This window comes from Hyposmocoma kahamanoa, unplaced genomic scaffold, assembly GCF_003589595.1.
Source record: "Hyposmocoma kahamanoa isolate Upper Pololo Valley unplaced genomic scaffold, ASM358959v1 80, whole genome shotgun sequence".
Classification (NCBI taxonomy): Eukaryota; Metazoa; Arthropoda; class Insecta; order Lepidoptera; family Cosmopterigidae; genus Hyposmocoma; species Hyposmocoma kahamanoa.
The window spans coordinates 9,825,729-9,841,728 of NW_020654051.1; the positions used below are offsets into that span (position 1 = coordinate 9,825,729).

The window sequence follows — 16,000 nt, forward strand, 5'->3', positions numbered from 1 at the left end:
AAGTTCTTGTAAATATGCCTCCCTAATTTTAAGTGTTTTATTTTGCAGCCGGAAATTGTTCGCATAGTATTATAGTTGTTTTACTCGGTGTTAAATGTAAATTGTTTTACTGTATTTAATCGTCAATTAATTATTTATGTTCAACCTACTCGATGTATATTTTTATAATTTTTCGTTGTGAATGTAGATTAGTTATGTTCGGTTGCATTGTGGAACTAAAATGTATGTATTCTATTTTAGTTGTAAATTTGGCACTGGCTTGCCACGGCAAATTTTCGATTAAAACCTAATAATATCATGTTTTTGTTTAACTGTGTAGATGTACTATGATAGAGATTTGTTTGTATTATTTGTTGGTTCAGGCAGCTACTAATTTGGACTTGGGAAACCCGCCGACTCCGACAGACGAAGAAAATCATAATATTGACTATAACGCGGAACCGAACATTTGCTAAGTAGACGACAATTTAAAGCCAACATTGGAGAAAAATTAATTAAAAAATAAATTTAAATGAAATCATATCCTATACTATGCAAGATAAGTAACAGTGTTTCAGAGGTTTTCCTAAAAAATTATGCTATGTTAGAAAATAATAGAAACATTCTTTATCAGTGTTATTATTCTATACCGAATTAAACTTTATAATGATCCCACCAAAGCTTAGTTTAAGTGAATTAGTTAATCAAATAATAAATGTATTGACGGCTATTTGAATTACGTGGAATATAAGAGTTAAATGTATTTTTGTATATTCACAAAATTTACTCTTTCTATTTTGTAGGAAAATCTTGAAACGTTTAGCGTTTTCTTAAACTTTTTAGATTATTAACGATTACTAATAATTTAAAAAAAAATCGATGGATGACATCGTTAGGTATTAAATTAGTATTCAAAAATCGATAAACCAGTGTAAACAAACTATTACGAACTACCAATCAAGTACAAAAAATATCTACCTGACACATACAGTCAAATGTTCATTACTTACAAAATTGGATTGCAAATTTAATACATAGGTAGGTAGTTATAGGGTTCGTAAATACGAGATATGTATATTAATCAAACAACTTAACTGTACAAATAGAGTAAGTTTTTAATATGAAAATCTTATAACTCTCAACTGAAGAATTTAGCTTGTTTGCTTACTGCAATTTGATGAATTAAACTATAACATTATCAATGCCAGTATTTTAATGTAAATATGTTATATTAAAAGTGGAATCAAATGAATAGTGTATTTTTATTTACATAATTATATTTATTGATCTTCAAGGGATAAGTGAAACCGAATATTTGCTGTAAGACATTTTATTGAAAAAAAATACTCAATTCTAATAACATTCTTTGAATCAATAATTCCTACAAGAACTAATTCAAATATGAACTTGTTCAAAATAAAAGAGATTCCTTGCACTTGCACATACTTCACGAAATTTACACAAAATGGGTAACATAATAATTCAGCAGAATATCCACAACTACTGTGAAATGATAAAAATATAGCAACATAATGTTTACTTACTTTGTGAGTAATTTGTACAAAATATCACATTCAATAAGAATACTTAGTACTTAACGAAAAACTATACACTTCACATGCAATGTGTATATTCAATGACAATGATGATGATAGAGGAAAATCATAGAGCTACTAAAAGGAACATCTTAGGAAAATAGTTCTACAATGAAAGTAATATTTACATGGTGAAAAGCATCACTGAACTGAAGTATATGCAAGAACAGATAACAAATGTTCAACAAACATGGACATCATACAATTACTGGGTTTTGTTCTGAGCGAAATCACTATTTCTGGCCCTGACATCTTTACCTAAAATTAAAAACTTAACATTGGTACTCTTTTTGTCTTTTGCAAAGATATCAACTGATAGACTTAAGAAATGAGTAAGTACAAGTAGACTTTGATTACCCACAGAAACTTAAAAAGTCTTTGCATAAACACTTCATCTAAACTCATAGATTTGGATGCTATGTTCCGGTACGTGGCTTAGTGTCAGAGATTGATACCTGGAAAAATGACAATACATAATTGAATGAAATATGAAAGAATTAATTATACACAATGTTCACATGTGGAGTAAAGCGGCAGATATTCAAACCATATTTCTATTGCAAAAATGAGTGATACATTCTGTGTCTAGGCTCTCGGGTTTCTCTCAGAGAAAAGTTTAAGCAGACTGGTATTATGACTGTGGCATCACCGTACATTTACTCAAATATTTTATATGCCCGTAAAAATATACATAATTTCACAAGAAACAAGCTATCCATATTATTAACCTTACAGCTAAGGGCAAACTCTTGGTACCACAATTTCGTTTAAACCAAGGTAAACAACTCTTTTATGGGGAACAGTATACGTTTTTACAATAAGATTCCAGAGCATACATATATTAAGATTATCATTTCCTAAGTTTAAAAACTACATTAACGATATTTTGATTGAAAAGACATATTACAAAAATGAAGACTATGTGTTAGATACAGATGTATGGAAAGACGACATGGCTCCAGAATGCACACAAATTTGATTTAAAGTGTATTCCATAGCATTTAAGTTTATTTGAAAAGAGCAATCCCTAGATTTTCTTGCTCGTTCTTCTCAGGGAAGTCTGCCAGCGAACGAGCAGTAGCTCAAATGTGACGTTTTCAAGTGTAAATTTATTTTAAGTATGGAACAAATTATTCTTTGACTTTGATAATAATATATCTTTAATGTAAAAGTTGGTGCAACTATGTGAGTGTTGAGAAAACTCCAAACAATTTGTTGATAAGAAAGTAGACAAATTGTTATCATTATATTTTTGTGGCGTAAACAACTCCAACTCAAAAGTTACTAGGGAAGAGACAAATAGTTTACTAAGTGTTGTTTAATTTTATAGACATGACTTGAGACCTCCATATTGAGTTTCACTGTTTATCAGTACCATAAAAAACGACAATGATGTAAAAGATGCCTCAAATACAATTTACTATAAGCATTGTTCTGAAGACTACTGCTATTACGTAGTTGATCTCTAAAAAAATACTACAAAATTTATACAAACTTACCATTCGGAACTTCGATGATAATAATATCCTTCAATAGTTGCCGCAGACTTATGGAAGCATATGTAATAAAACCCAGCAAATGAAGCACCATTTATGTCCTTAATTGTGTGGTCGGGCACCAAGAAGTGCTCCTTCCATCTCATAAATACGTAGTCAGCCTTAGCAAGAGAGTCATAGTCAAACGAATCAGAGTTGAATGTTTTCAAATACGGCACAAATAAGTCAAATTTACTCTGAAATAACAAACAAAAGTTGACAACATTCAATATTCAAAGTGGAATGAAATAACCACTTTTTAATAATTTGTTTTAAATATAAATTTATAAATGCTATCTTATCTTCTGTCTGCTTATCCATACTTCTACTAGGATTTATGTCAAAATTCTAATCTTGTTAGTTGTTATCAAAAACATTATATTGTATCAAGTTGAATGAGAAAAATGTAGTATGTTAATTATTTTATTTATATATTGTAGACAAATCAGCGATGGCTGCTTGTCTATAACCAAATAAATAAACATTTTACTTGTTTACAATTAATTTAGAATACCAAGCACATACCCAATGTTTCCTGTCTACATCTTCATCAGCGTCCCATTTTCGTGTAAGAAAAGGATATTTGGCTGATATTATTTCACCATCAAAAAAGGTAGTCAACGTAGGAAACTCCTCCGTAAGCCCCTTTATTTTTAAATAACCACAAAGGTATGAATTTTCTTCATCAACATGCTGCAAAAAATAAGTTATATAACCATTATTTCAATATCTAAAGTGAATAAGTGAAACACACAACACATACATGCAAAACACAAAGTACATAAGCACAGATTTCCCAACAGAGTAAATACAACAAAAATACAACAGATTTTCAAGAATTTTTTCTACATAAAGATAAGGGGAAATAATTAAGTGCCCGCCTTTAACAATATTGCGTACTTACTTTGTTTTTGTTACTAACCTGCAAAACGACTTCGACTTCGTAAGAGTTGCCTTTGGATTTTTGGTGCCCTTGGAATTTGGAACCATTGTATAAGAGAGACTTAGTAACACCAGGCTGTTTGGAGTTTGCTGGGGGTGGTGGAGTTATATCAACTTTTACTGGCATTATTTTTCCATCAAAACTACGACCCCGATATTGTACAACGTTATTGACAGACAGCTGTGGATGGATTCCTTCCTCTAGCTTTCCTTTGACAGATCGTCTTCTTTCGAGCAAATTCGATTACTTAAAACTTGAAAGGAATATGGAATCAAAGTGCACTGACGATTCCTTATAAGAAAAAAGGACCTTTCAACAGCGTCTGTTTGTTTTGAAATGCAGTATTTCATGAAAATTTTGTATAAAAGGAAATGAAAGTTTTTCTTGTTTGACTAATTTGACATTTGACAATGACAAACAAATATCTTTGTAGTCTATGTATTTGATAGAGATGTACGTGATTGAAAAAAAAATTAACTCTTTACAATTGAATCATTCAATAATGTATGTACTTTTCTACTACACCAACACCAAACAGGAACGTGGGAAGCGTATATTGTCTGAATTGTCTATGGCAGAATCTTCTCTGTAATCTACGGCATAATGGTAGGTTTTCTTCGTTTCGTTGGTTTCGTTGACCGACCAACTTGTAATATAAATTATTTTGTTTTGTGATATAATTAGAAAATATGTTGAAATATAGATTATAACAAAATGTGTTCGTGTATTATATCAAGTTATATTCGTGAACGTGTTGCCTCCACCTACGTTTTCTGATCTACAAGCAATAGTAGTTGTGATATTTTCCCACATATAATTATGGTTAACTGACGTTAGTCTGTGCATCCTCAATTATGGCAGACCCAGGTTATTATATTCGACACCCTGTTCTGTACGAACTAGGCGTCAAGTATGGAATCAAGACGGAGTGTATTCCAGAAATAGCTTTGCCATCCAAGTTGGAGGAGCTCAAGGATGTCATACGTAGAGAGATACGTAAGGAACTCAAAATAAAGGAGGGTGCCGAGAAACTACGCGAAGTCGCTACAGACCGAAGATCTTTGTCTGACGTTGCTAATATTGTAAAGAAAGCTAATATCAAACTTAATGAACTCAAGTCAGACTTGCAAGAATTGGAGTCCCATCTACTCCTATCTCGCGGTCAATCTACCCCGACCTCGCCGGTGGATCCCTCTTACGATGAGGAGATCATCCTCGCTTCTGAAGCTGCACAGCAGCAAAGGCAGCTTGGTGAGGCTACTGCAGACCGCAAATTGGCCTCTCTTGAAAAACAATTAAATATAGAGCTAAAAGTGAAACAGGGAGCTGAAAACATGATTCAGAGTATAAGCAGCAGTAATCAATCACGGGACAAAAAATTGTTAGCAGAAGCCCATCAAATGCTGGCCGACTCAAAGGCGAAAATTGACTATTTAAAGTTACGTATAACTAAACTGACCAAACAGCAAAAAGGTGAAATAGCTGGAGCAAATGGCGACGGGAGAACCTCAGACCTAAGTGGAGTAGAGCCGTTACTAGATGAGAGAATAGCAGATTTGAGAAACCGTCTTCGAATTGAGACAGCAGTTGTAGAAGGCTCTAAAAATGCCATAAGGCTCTTGCAGAGTGATAAGAAGGTCACTGACAAAAAGGCCCTGCATGAAGCTCAACAAAGTCTCCTAGAGTCAACACAAAAATTAGATTTGCTACGTCGCTCACTAGATATGCGTCGGAAAGAACTACCTACTGAAAGTTCTGCTTTTATTGAACTAGGTCATGAGCTACACACTGCAAGTTCAAGCCCTGGCTACACTAGTCTCTCAGGAGGCAGTGGTTCAAGAGCCCAGTTTTTGTCTGCAGTACCATTGATCAGTCCATGTGTACAAGTCACTGGCACGCTGGAAGTGCGATTGATGGGTTGCCAGGGCTTGTTAGAAGATGTTCCTGGTCGCAGTCGTCGTGATCCCCTGGCCAGTCCATCTGATTTGAAATCTTTTGTTAAAGGGGTGACAATCCGCAACTCTATGAAGTATACCTATAGCATTAAAGAGGATACCAGCAATGAGATTATGGCCGTATTGAAACTTGACAACCACACTGTCGCTCAGACTAGTTGGAGACCTTGTTCGCAACAAGCTTGGGATCAAAGGTAAAATTTTATTGTTATTATAGATATTTTTGCAATTTTATGTAAGAGTATAATGGTTTTTCAATATGCTTCTATAAAATATTGCACACCATAATAGTTGTTATCATAATCTTTAATATTAGTCACTTTATCTTATCTAGCCTCCATGTTTACTATGTGACTCAACTAGTTCACACTAAACCATCATTATGTACATGCCATTAACATGTGTAAATAAGACAACTTATTTTTTTCAGATTTACGATCAAGTTAGACAAGTCAAGAGAACTAGAAATTGGTGTTCATTGGAAAGACTGGCGTGGGCTTTGTGCTGTAAAATTTTTGAGACTAGAAGAGTTCATTGATGACATTAGACATGGTATGGCCTTGGAACTTGAACCACAGGGTCTCCTTTTTGCTAAGATCAAATTCCTGAACCCCATTATATCACGCAAACCAAAACTTCAACGTCAGCGCAAAATTTTCAAACAACAAGGCAAAAATATTCCAAGACCTTCTTATGGAGATATGCATATACCTGCTGTTGTATTAGGCAGGCTACTAAAGCGGTCGTCACCTTCAATTCAGAACATTCAAACAGCCCATATTTCTCAACCACAGCAGCTACACTTTGATTCTCCCTCAGAACAAAAAGAAATAGAAAATCCGAATGTTACTCTTGGTGGCATGGCTGGAATACGTCCTCTTGGTCTGCCTCCTGCTCCTGCAACCCCACAGCCACCAGTGGCACCTCCAAAACCAACCCTTCCCTTACAGCCACCTCCAAATGTATCAACACTTCGCATGGAGAAAGAACTCCAAGAAGCATTTGCATTCTTAGATGATTCTTACAATAGAGATAATTATGTTCCAAAAGAGATTAGTACTCCATCATGTGACACGCCTTTGGTGGAGTATCCCCCATCGCCATCACCGAAACTGGTTATTGAATTCCCAAGTAATGAGGATCAAATTGTTGAAGTCACAAGCAATATGAGGATATCCTCATCCCGCTCTTCTTCGGTAATAGAAACAGCTGGCAAAGAGGATTCCCGAAGGCAATCTGGTGAAATGTCTATGGACAGTTTCAGGTTGTTAAGTGTCCTGGGAAGAGGACATTTTGGAAAAGTTATTTTATCACAGTACAAACCTACAAATGAATATTTTGCAATAAAAGCTTTAAAGAAAGGTGATATCATTGCTAGAGATGAAGTTGATTCATTGTTGTCAGAGAAGAGAATTTTTGAGGTAGCTAATGCAATAAGACACCCATTTTTGGTGAATCTATTTGCTTGTTTCCAAACGGAGCAACATGTTTGTTTTGTAATGGAATATGCAGCTGGAGGTGATCTCATGATGCATATACATGCTGATGTGTTCACCGAACCGAGGGCAGTATTTTATGCAGCTTGTGTAGTATTAGGTCTACAGTATTTACATGAGAATAATATTATTTATAGAGATTTGAAGTTAGATAATTTACTGCTGGACACTGAGGGTTATGTCAAAATTGCTGACTTTGGACTATGCAAAGAAGGAATGGGTTGGGGTGACAGAACCGGGACATTTTGTGGTACTCCAGAATTCTTAGCACCTGAAGTTTTAACAGAAACGTCGTATACACGTGCTGTAGATTGGTGGGGCCTTGGTGTACTCATTTTTGAAATGTTAGTTGGAGAATCGCCTTTCCCTGGAGAAGATGAAGGCGAAGTATTTGACTCTATTGTCAATGATGAAGTACGTTATCCCAGAACCTTATCTTTGGAAGCGATTGCGTTAATGCGCCGTTTGTTGCGCAAAAATCCCGAAAGACGTCTAGGATCATCTGAACGAGATGCCGAGGATGTAAAAAAGCAGGCATTTTTCTTCAGTATTAATTGGGAACAATTACTTCTACGTAAAGTGAAGCCACCTTTTGTGCCAACAATAAGAAATCTTGAGGATGTAAGCAACTTTGACAGTGAGTTTACATCAGAGACGCCTGTATTAACTCCGCCTAAAGAGCCACGCCCCCTCAGTACTGCAGACCACAAGCTATTTAATGACTTCACATACATGGCAGATTGGTGCTAGAAACAATGTGTCAAAACATATTTAAAGTTAATAGATAATTTCTTACAGTAATTACAGTATTGTATTACAAACAATAAACCCCATTGCCTTACAAGTTGTGTGAAAAGTTCTGTATTTGATAAGTGTTATCTCTAACAAAAGAGTGTCGTAACATAAGATTCTCTTGTTAATTTGTATTTAATGCAGTTAAATGCAATATTTTATAATAAAACTGTGTAATTTAATATTAATAAGTTTTAAATATAGTGCTAATGTTTATTTTTTTAAAACATCGTGTTATAGATTTATATAATTATTATTATGTAGTTATGAAATGATTAACTTAGAAAGTAATAAAGATTTTAATGGTTAAGTGAAGGCGTGTCAAAATCATATTACGTTTTCAGTCAATTGTTTACTTATTCAGTGAAATAAAGATATCTTAAACTTTAATAGTGATGCTTTAAATACATATTATATTAACCTTAATATAATTTCAATAAAATTAGGACAGCAAAGTACACATTTGAATGAGAAAATATGTACATTGAAAAAATATTACTAACTTCTAACAGTCTTATGTAAAGGCAGAATAAAACAACTGTATGGGAATCATAACTTCTTAATTTTTTATATACCGCAAATTATGAGCTCATTATAAAACATGGAACTGATTGCCATTCAACAAAAGGACTTGTTACATGGTGTCATGTATAGTTTGGCGCTGTGTAAACAGAACGTCATTGGATTAATAGAAAAAAATACATTATATACACAGGTCAGTTTGCAAACTATCTTCAACTACTGGAAAACATCATACACTTCATACAAGCCCAAAAAAGATCTGATAAGGAAGAAGACATGTCACAATTTTGCTTATGAATCAAATCACACTAATACAATTTTATATCTTACTCAACTTTAAACAATAAGATTCTCAATAATCAACAGAGTATTCGTCTAGTTTCCTTTACACCCCCAGATCAAGACAATATTAAATACAAATTGCCATCCAATTGACTACTTAATCTTTTAAATAACATTCTGACTAACCCATTTAGGGAAATAAGTGTCTTTCACAATACATTTTATATGTAGAATCCTAGCTCTCTACTGAGAAAATCCCTCTCATATTTGTTTCTAATAATTCAACTGAAGCAATAAGAAACAAGTTTTAAATTTAACTTAATTGGTGTTAAAGGGTACAAACCTAAACAAGACATTTTATAAAGAAAGTAGTTCACATTATTATATACAATTCCACACATAGCTGACAGTCTTAAATTATAAATAACACCTGAATGACATGTCTTAAGGGTTGCTCACATACGCGACCCCTTTTGTTGCAGCACCTTCGCGCGGTCTGTGGGCTCCACATCATTGCTGTTGAGGGAGTTGCCACACTCTCGACTGACCACACAAAGAAACTCTGCATGTTCCTCATTGCCGTAATTGTACTGTGAGCCAATATTAATAAGTTGTTCAAACTTCCAACCGTCCGACATTGTTGATACCATTTGAGTGAGTTCTTCTTCATGGAACTGCAATACTCTGTACACATGTTTCTTTGAATCTTTCTGTGGTCTTCTTTCTCTATTGCATATTCTTTCTTTAACTAACCTTATCAACTCTGTAATATTATAAAACTCCGCTTCCTCCAAAACCCCCTCCTCGGCGATATCATTGTTGATAACTAGTTTACCATGTCGTAGATAGTTGAGCACTGGCGAAAAGTAAGTAGGGTCTCTATCTATTAAATACGCACCCGTCTCGTCCTGCAAATAAAAAAAATTGCATTAAATTTAAGATTTCATAACAATCATCATATCATTTCAGCTGAAAGACGTCCACTGCTGGACATGGGCCAATAATAAAGCCAGTCCAATAAGATAATCTTATTAGCATATAAAAAGATGAGAAATCGCACAAACCCTGTCTGAAATCAAATCGCTGTCCTCTTGAACTAATCGATACAAAAATGAATTAGGATCCCTACATAGTGTAGTTTTAGTGGTTAAAAAATATGTTCCCCCAACGTTGAGCTTCACCCATTGCTTGCTACTCCGTCTTTCACTGTTGAATTTTTGTATATTTTCTTTGGTAAAATCACCGTCACTTAATCGCTCCGCCATGGCGTACCATAAACAAAAATATATTTTTTTACAGATAACAAAAAAGTTAAACTCGGCCATAACGCTTGTCAGTCTATCAATAAAGATTGCGATCCATATCTCGAATCTCAATAAAAAATATTCCGATTAAACGCTTGAATGTACGTACTTTCGAACATATTTGCAAGGAACACTAATATTTTACGACAAAAATAACGGGGCAGAAAAACATTTCTCGTGAATGTATTTGCTTATCGTCTTCATCAATGACCCTTTGGACACACTCGCTTTCCCAGATTTCCCACACGCAAACCTTGGGCGTGGCACACGATTACACCTTCAACAAACTTAAATAACATACTCTGTTTATAGGTAGGTAATCACTCGCGAATGACTGCAGAAATGGATCGCCGCCCCGGCCGCCTGTTACGCATACATCTAGTTACAATTTTGGTAGTCTAATAAAACCGTTAAGAAGTAGTGCATTCATTAAAGCCTCAAATCAATTCTACTGTATTTTAAAAAAATCTTTTGAAATATAAATAAAAATGTTGTGAAATGTTTGTCAATAAACACAAAATTTTAAAATTAAAAAATTAAAATGAATTTTGCAAACCTATTACGTTCCAAAGAGAACTCTCTTTTGCTTGGCACTATTTTGTTTTGTTTGTCTATGGCTTTTGACAAAAAGAACTTTCCTCTGATGCCGTTTTATTTGGGTCGCAGATTTTTAGTAATTTCCCGAAACGACAAGCATTGTTTTGAGAAGGTTTGTTTTGGGACGGTGAAGTGAATTCGTACAATGTAATCTTGATAGATTTCAAATGTATAGTGTGTCACAATGAGCAGTAATGTAGAGAATGATAGGTCGATAACAGCGGGCAAGATGTATCCCATTGACTTGGCACCGCAGAAAATTACTATCGTGAAAAGTGTATCCAATGCAGAAGTGAAAATGGCGCACCTAATCCCAGGGCAGCCCAAAACCACCGCCGCAGGTCAATTAATAACTCATCCAGGGCCTGTCGGCTTGTTGCGTCCAACTGCCCAAATCCTCTCGCCTGGCGTCTCCTCGCAGGTTAGCATAGCTTTTTGTTATTTCTTTAACTAAACTATCTTAAAATATTTAATTACAAAGCATTCACGGTGGCTTTGACGCTTGACAACTTAAAAAAGTTATGAAAATGGCATTACAAAAATAAATAGTTTGTCATTTTTAATGGTCCTCTTTTTATACTACTGTAACAATTATTTTCAAGTAATAATTTTTGCTGTTTTTTTCTGTTTTACAGCCACAGATGATAGTGACGGGCTCACCCCTCTTGCAAGGCACACAGATAGTTAGTCAAGGGTCACAGATCATTGGACAAAGTTCTCAAATAATTAGCCCTGGTGGGCAGATATTGAGTCCAGGAACTCAGATTATAAGCCAAGGGACTCAACTTACTGCAGTGTCAAGTACTAGTAATACAGGTTCCAGTAATGTTCAAGTTAGTGTGCCGTCATCAGTGAGTGGCCAAGTACTTAGTGTGGGTGGATTAGTGAGTGCAGGACCGGCTCAACTTGTGAGTGGAGCTGCCAATCTTGTGGTCAGCTCTTCGGTGCGTACTTTACCACCAAGTGTTAGAGTACTGCCGCCCCTACCTCATCATAATAATAGACCAGGTAATTTTTTATCTTCTTCTTTTTATGATGTAAAATAACCAAAATGGAATTATTTTTCAATGCAGAAAACATAATTTCTCTCAACTTGTAATTTTATTAATGCTTGTCATGTAGCAACTAAATTTAAAAACTACTATTTTTTATTTTTATTTTTTGAGCTACTATTTAAACTTATTTTTTAAAGGCAAAGATTACTTCTGTTCCTTTAAAAAATAAGTTTAAATAGTTAAATATTTTTTAAAGGAACAGAAGTAATCTTTTCCTTTATGATAAATATATTTTTTTAATTATGTGTTTATTGTAGATGCAATATTTATGTATGTACATATAGCAATACTTTAAAAATATGTTTCTATTATAATTCACAGCTACAGCCGTTCTATCAACAGTCAATGTATCAAGTGCAGGTGGTGTACTGGTAAGCAAAGGTGTGACTAGCCACGTACCGCGAGGTCTTGCCGCCGGTGCTTCACTTGCCGTGCGTCCTGTCGCGCCAGCCGCATCTGCCATTAGTGGTCAGTATTAACATGTTATTTATAAAGTTTCCTATGTCCAAAAACTGTCTGATTCATATTTTATGGTTGTTCTTAGGATATAATAAGATTAGCTCTCGGAATGAAAAAGGGCACAACTGTTGTGTAAAGTACGCCTAGTTGTGTCTTTTCTCATTATGAGGGCAGAGTTATGCATTATATAAATAAGTATTATAATTAATTTGATATTAAACAACATTCTTGTTTATTTTTATTAAGGACATTATTGCAAACTTTTATTCTTACTAGGAGATTGTGTCTAAACAGTGAAAAATAATTCATGGATATAAGTCTCAATCAAATTTAATTTTACTGTGCAATAATAATACTGCTGAAACATAGTCTTTTGACTACAATAATACTCAATCAAATTCTGTACATCTTGTTCCGGATGTTTAGAGATACATGTACATAGAAAATTTGCTTAATAAAATACTTTTTTTTATATAAGAATATCAATTCTATTTCAAGGTGGCGCATGGTCAAGTGGTCGTGGTCGTGGTGCGTTAGTATACGGCGCGCGAACGCCTCTAACACGCGCTGCGCCCCCCCGCGCGCCGTCTGCGCCACCCGCACCCACAAGTACTCCCTCCCCAGCACCCTCACCAGCCTGCGCCGCTGGTCCCACAGCAACAATCACAGTGACACAAGCATCACATTCTGCCATGGTCACTTTGCCCACAACTACAGTACTTACTTGTAAGTTATTCCTTCTTTATTTATCTTATAATGTAGAGATTGTGATATATCTTAGTTTATTGACAAGAGAAGTACTTAGCCTGAATTGGGGCTTATGGTTACCCTTACCCAAATTGGGATTTGTTTCTCATTTTCGTTGTTGTATTTAATTCCATTTATATTTTCATTTCCTTCTCCTACGTCTATGATGTACAGCGACTGGTGTGATATCAGGCACGCTGCGTGCCGCAACGCCTGCACCTCGTCCTACCACGCCGACGCCTGCCGCCGTCACACCTCGACCGCTACCGTTGTTGCAGAGAAATTACCAACCTAAGGTATAAAACGAAGTTATTACCATAAAAAACATACGAAACTATACCATTTTTTTCCAAGACGGAGTAAATTGAAGTTCATTGCGCAAAAGTGTTGCTTACAAACAGTGAATCCGTTAATAAATAATCTATCGATTGAATATTCGTTACGTTTACGCAATAAATATTCACATTACTGCTAGGCGGAAGAAATAGGTAAGGCACCGCCATACTTTTTTGAACGAACTCTTTCACAAGGAGCTCTACTGCTATTAATTTGCAGGTATATAAATTATTATTACAGTAAAATGCTCCATCCAAGTGCACACATTCATCTAGATATATTTTTTTTTAAATTAAGCAATTTGTTAATAGTACACATTACAACTACATGAAAGCTGTACTTACCCCAAATTATTACTCAGAAAATTCAGAATTTTGTTAGAGCTCAAATTCAAAACAATAATATACCTACATATTTCAACTGTCCATGCATATTAGGATTGTAGATGTCTCCTTTGATATTTGCACCTATCTTTTTTTTACGCGGATGTTTTATCTGTAATTGTATATTGTATAAAAGGGCAATAATTCGAATTAGAATAAGCACATGTATCTGTAATTTACTAGTTGGCATATTAAGATCGAAACCATGCAATCCTAATAGGCCAAATGTCAAAATAAGAATAATGAAGGCGTTAATGCAATTATTAATCATTGGAACGTGATAACATTCACTATTCATACAATGTTTTGAGAAATTATAATATATCTTTTACAATCTATGCATGCATACATGACTAATTAAAATTTAAAAAACTGGCAACCTTACAAATGTCATTTTACTCTGTCTTCAAAAAAGACCGACTATAATTTTATTCATTCAACGTCATCATCAACCCATTGTACATCCCACTGCTGGACATGGGTCTCATCTAGGAGAGGATTTATTCATTTAACTTTTTTTTATTAAACTACTATACTATATTACAAAGCATGCATATTATTTTTTTTATTAAATTGTGTTAAAATTTATCTCAATTGCATTACTTTAAAAAAGAAACACAAAAATTTATTGTTTATGAACCATACAATTCTTTCAGCCTAGGCCAGGAAAGCTAGTATAAAAATCCATTTCTGTATGTTGTTGTGCACTTTTAAACGTACCTAGTAACAATGAGCTATGTAAACAGACAAAGAAAAGTTGTCACACAGCCAACTAGCTTCAATGTCCGTAATTCCGAGAATTTAAAAAAAAATGTCATTTTACTGTGTCTATTATATTATAACATCTCCTTCATTTTTTAGTTTTATTATTCCCTCACAGTATTTGAGAAAAACACTGTACACAAGGTTTGTAGTAATATGCTAACAACCTCGCAGGACCATATTACTAACATCATAAAACAACTTTTGTTCCATGACTTTTAATCTTTTTGTTATGAAAATAAAAATATTTAAATAGAGCGCAAGTGATAACTCTGTGCGGTAACAAAATAAAGCGCAAGCGTAATTACGATGCAAAACGCAATAGCGGGGGTTAGGGTCGTTTTGAACTTACTAAATAGAGATCTAAAAAGTCAGATAGTACACATAAAACTTAAAAATTTACGTTTGGTAAATTTATTATGTTTTATAAAAAGTAATGGAATAAAAACTGCGAGATTTTACAAGTAATCCTGTATAACTACAACGGGAGCCAGCATTGCCCGATTCGTTAACTCATACTCGTCAGACATCCCTGATTTCCCGGCCTCTATAGTAAACTAGAGAAAGCTGTAACAATTCCTGCTTTTAATATTATGATCATAAAATCATTCTGTTCTTCAGGTGGTAGGAGTAGCGAGCGTAGGCGTACGAGGCGTAGTCGGCAACAGTGCGCCCGCGCAGCTCTACTACGAAGTACCCCGTGCACAGCTCAATACGCAACACCCGCAGCATACTGTCCCGCACACGCAAGCGACGGGACATTCGCGCCCGCTCACTCCATTTGCGCACGCTCAACCTGCGCAAGGTACGATTATTAATAATTATACATTATTTCAGAAGCGCATCCATATTTGATAGTAACAATAATCTTGTCAAGTATGTTAGTAACGTCACATAATTATATAAAAATATTACAATTATAAATAAAAATGCACCCACATAACATAGAACATAGTGTCACAAAAACGGTAATTAGACAATCACGAACAGAGGGACAGAGAGACGGGGGCGAAAACTTTAATGAACGATTGTAATTGCTGTTTTATCCATGTGATACAAAGCATTTCATCACACTTACGAAGTAGTTAAAATAAAAGGAAAATTAGACTTAAAAACGTCACAGTTTAATCCTATTACATTTACAAAACTTTCTCAAAAATGTTAAGATAATATGAAGAATAAAGAATAATATTTTTTATAGAAAATAATAGGGGTTAATCGAGTCGATATTCAAATGTTTCAAATTAAAAAAAAAAAA

At 34.6% G+C, this 16,000-nt stretch overlaps 4 protein-coding genes across 4 annotated transcripts in view; 2 read left to right on the forward strand and 2 right to left on the reverse strand.

Annotated features, from left to right (window-relative positions):
• Positions 1 to 1,293: 1,293 nt before the first annotated feature.
• On the reverse strand, positions 1,294 to 4,361 carry LOC113233760 (glucose-induced degradation protein 4 homolog). The gene is made up of 4 exons (XM_026468950.1): positions 4,032 to 4,361; positions 3,635 to 3,802; positions 3,074 to 3,306; positions 1,294 to 2,029 (listed from the first exon to the last, which is right to left on the reverse strand). Exons 1-4 carry the CDS (start codon positions 4,176 to 4,178, stop codon positions 1,966 to 1,968), a joined length of 612 nt encoding a protein of 203 aa, XP_026324735.1. The 5' UTR covers positions 4,179 to 4,361; the 3' UTR covers positions 1,294 to 1,965.
• Positions 4,362 to 4,906: 545 nt separating this feature from the next.
• On the forward strand, positions 4,907 to 8,326 carry LOC113233759 (serine/threonine-protein kinase N). Its single transcript, XM_026468949.1, has 2 exons — positions 4,907 to 6,201; positions 6,438 to 8,326. Exons 1-2 carry the CDS (start codon positions 4,907 to 4,909, stop codon positions 8,251 to 8,253), a joined length of 3,111 nt encoding a protein of 1,036 aa, XP_026324734.1. The 3' UTR covers positions 8,254 to 8,326.
• A 524-nt stretch (positions 8,327 to 8,850) lies between these two features.
• On the reverse strand, positions 8,851 to 10,559 carry LOC113233840 (BTB/POZ domain-containing protein KCTD5). The gene is made up of 2 exons (XM_026469056.1): positions 10,164 to 10,559; positions 8,851 to 10,007 (listed from the first exon to the last, which is right to left on the reverse strand). The coding sequence occupies exons 1-2, from the start codon at positions 10,422 to 10,424 to the stop codon at positions 9,555 to 9,557; spliced, it is 714 nt and encodes a 237-aa protein (XP_026324841.1). The 5' UTR covers positions 10,425 to 10,559; the 3' UTR covers positions 8,851 to 9,554.
• A 492-nt stretch (positions 10,560 to 11,051) lies between these two features.
• Positions 11,052 to 16,000, forward strand: part of LOC113233968 (histone deacetylase complex subunit SAP130) — a 28,345-nt gene continuing 23,396 nt past the window's right edge. Inside the window, exons 1-6 of the mRNA XM_026469204.1 lie at positions 11,052 to 11,421; positions 11,636 to 12,008; positions 12,377 to 12,523; positions 13,013 to 13,240; positions 13,436 to 13,557; positions 15,364 to 15,547. Coding sequence (XP_026324989.1) covers positions 11,185 to 11,421; positions 11,636 to 12,008; positions 12,377 to 12,523; positions 13,013 to 13,240; positions 13,436 to 13,557; positions 15,364 to 15,547 — 1,291 coding nt within the window. The 5' untranslated portion in view covers positions 11,052 to 11,184. The remainder of the gene's footprint in view (positions 11,422 to 11,635; positions 12,009 to 12,376; positions 12,524 to 13,012; positions 13,241 to 13,435; positions 13,558 to 15,363; positions 15,548 to 16,000) is intronic.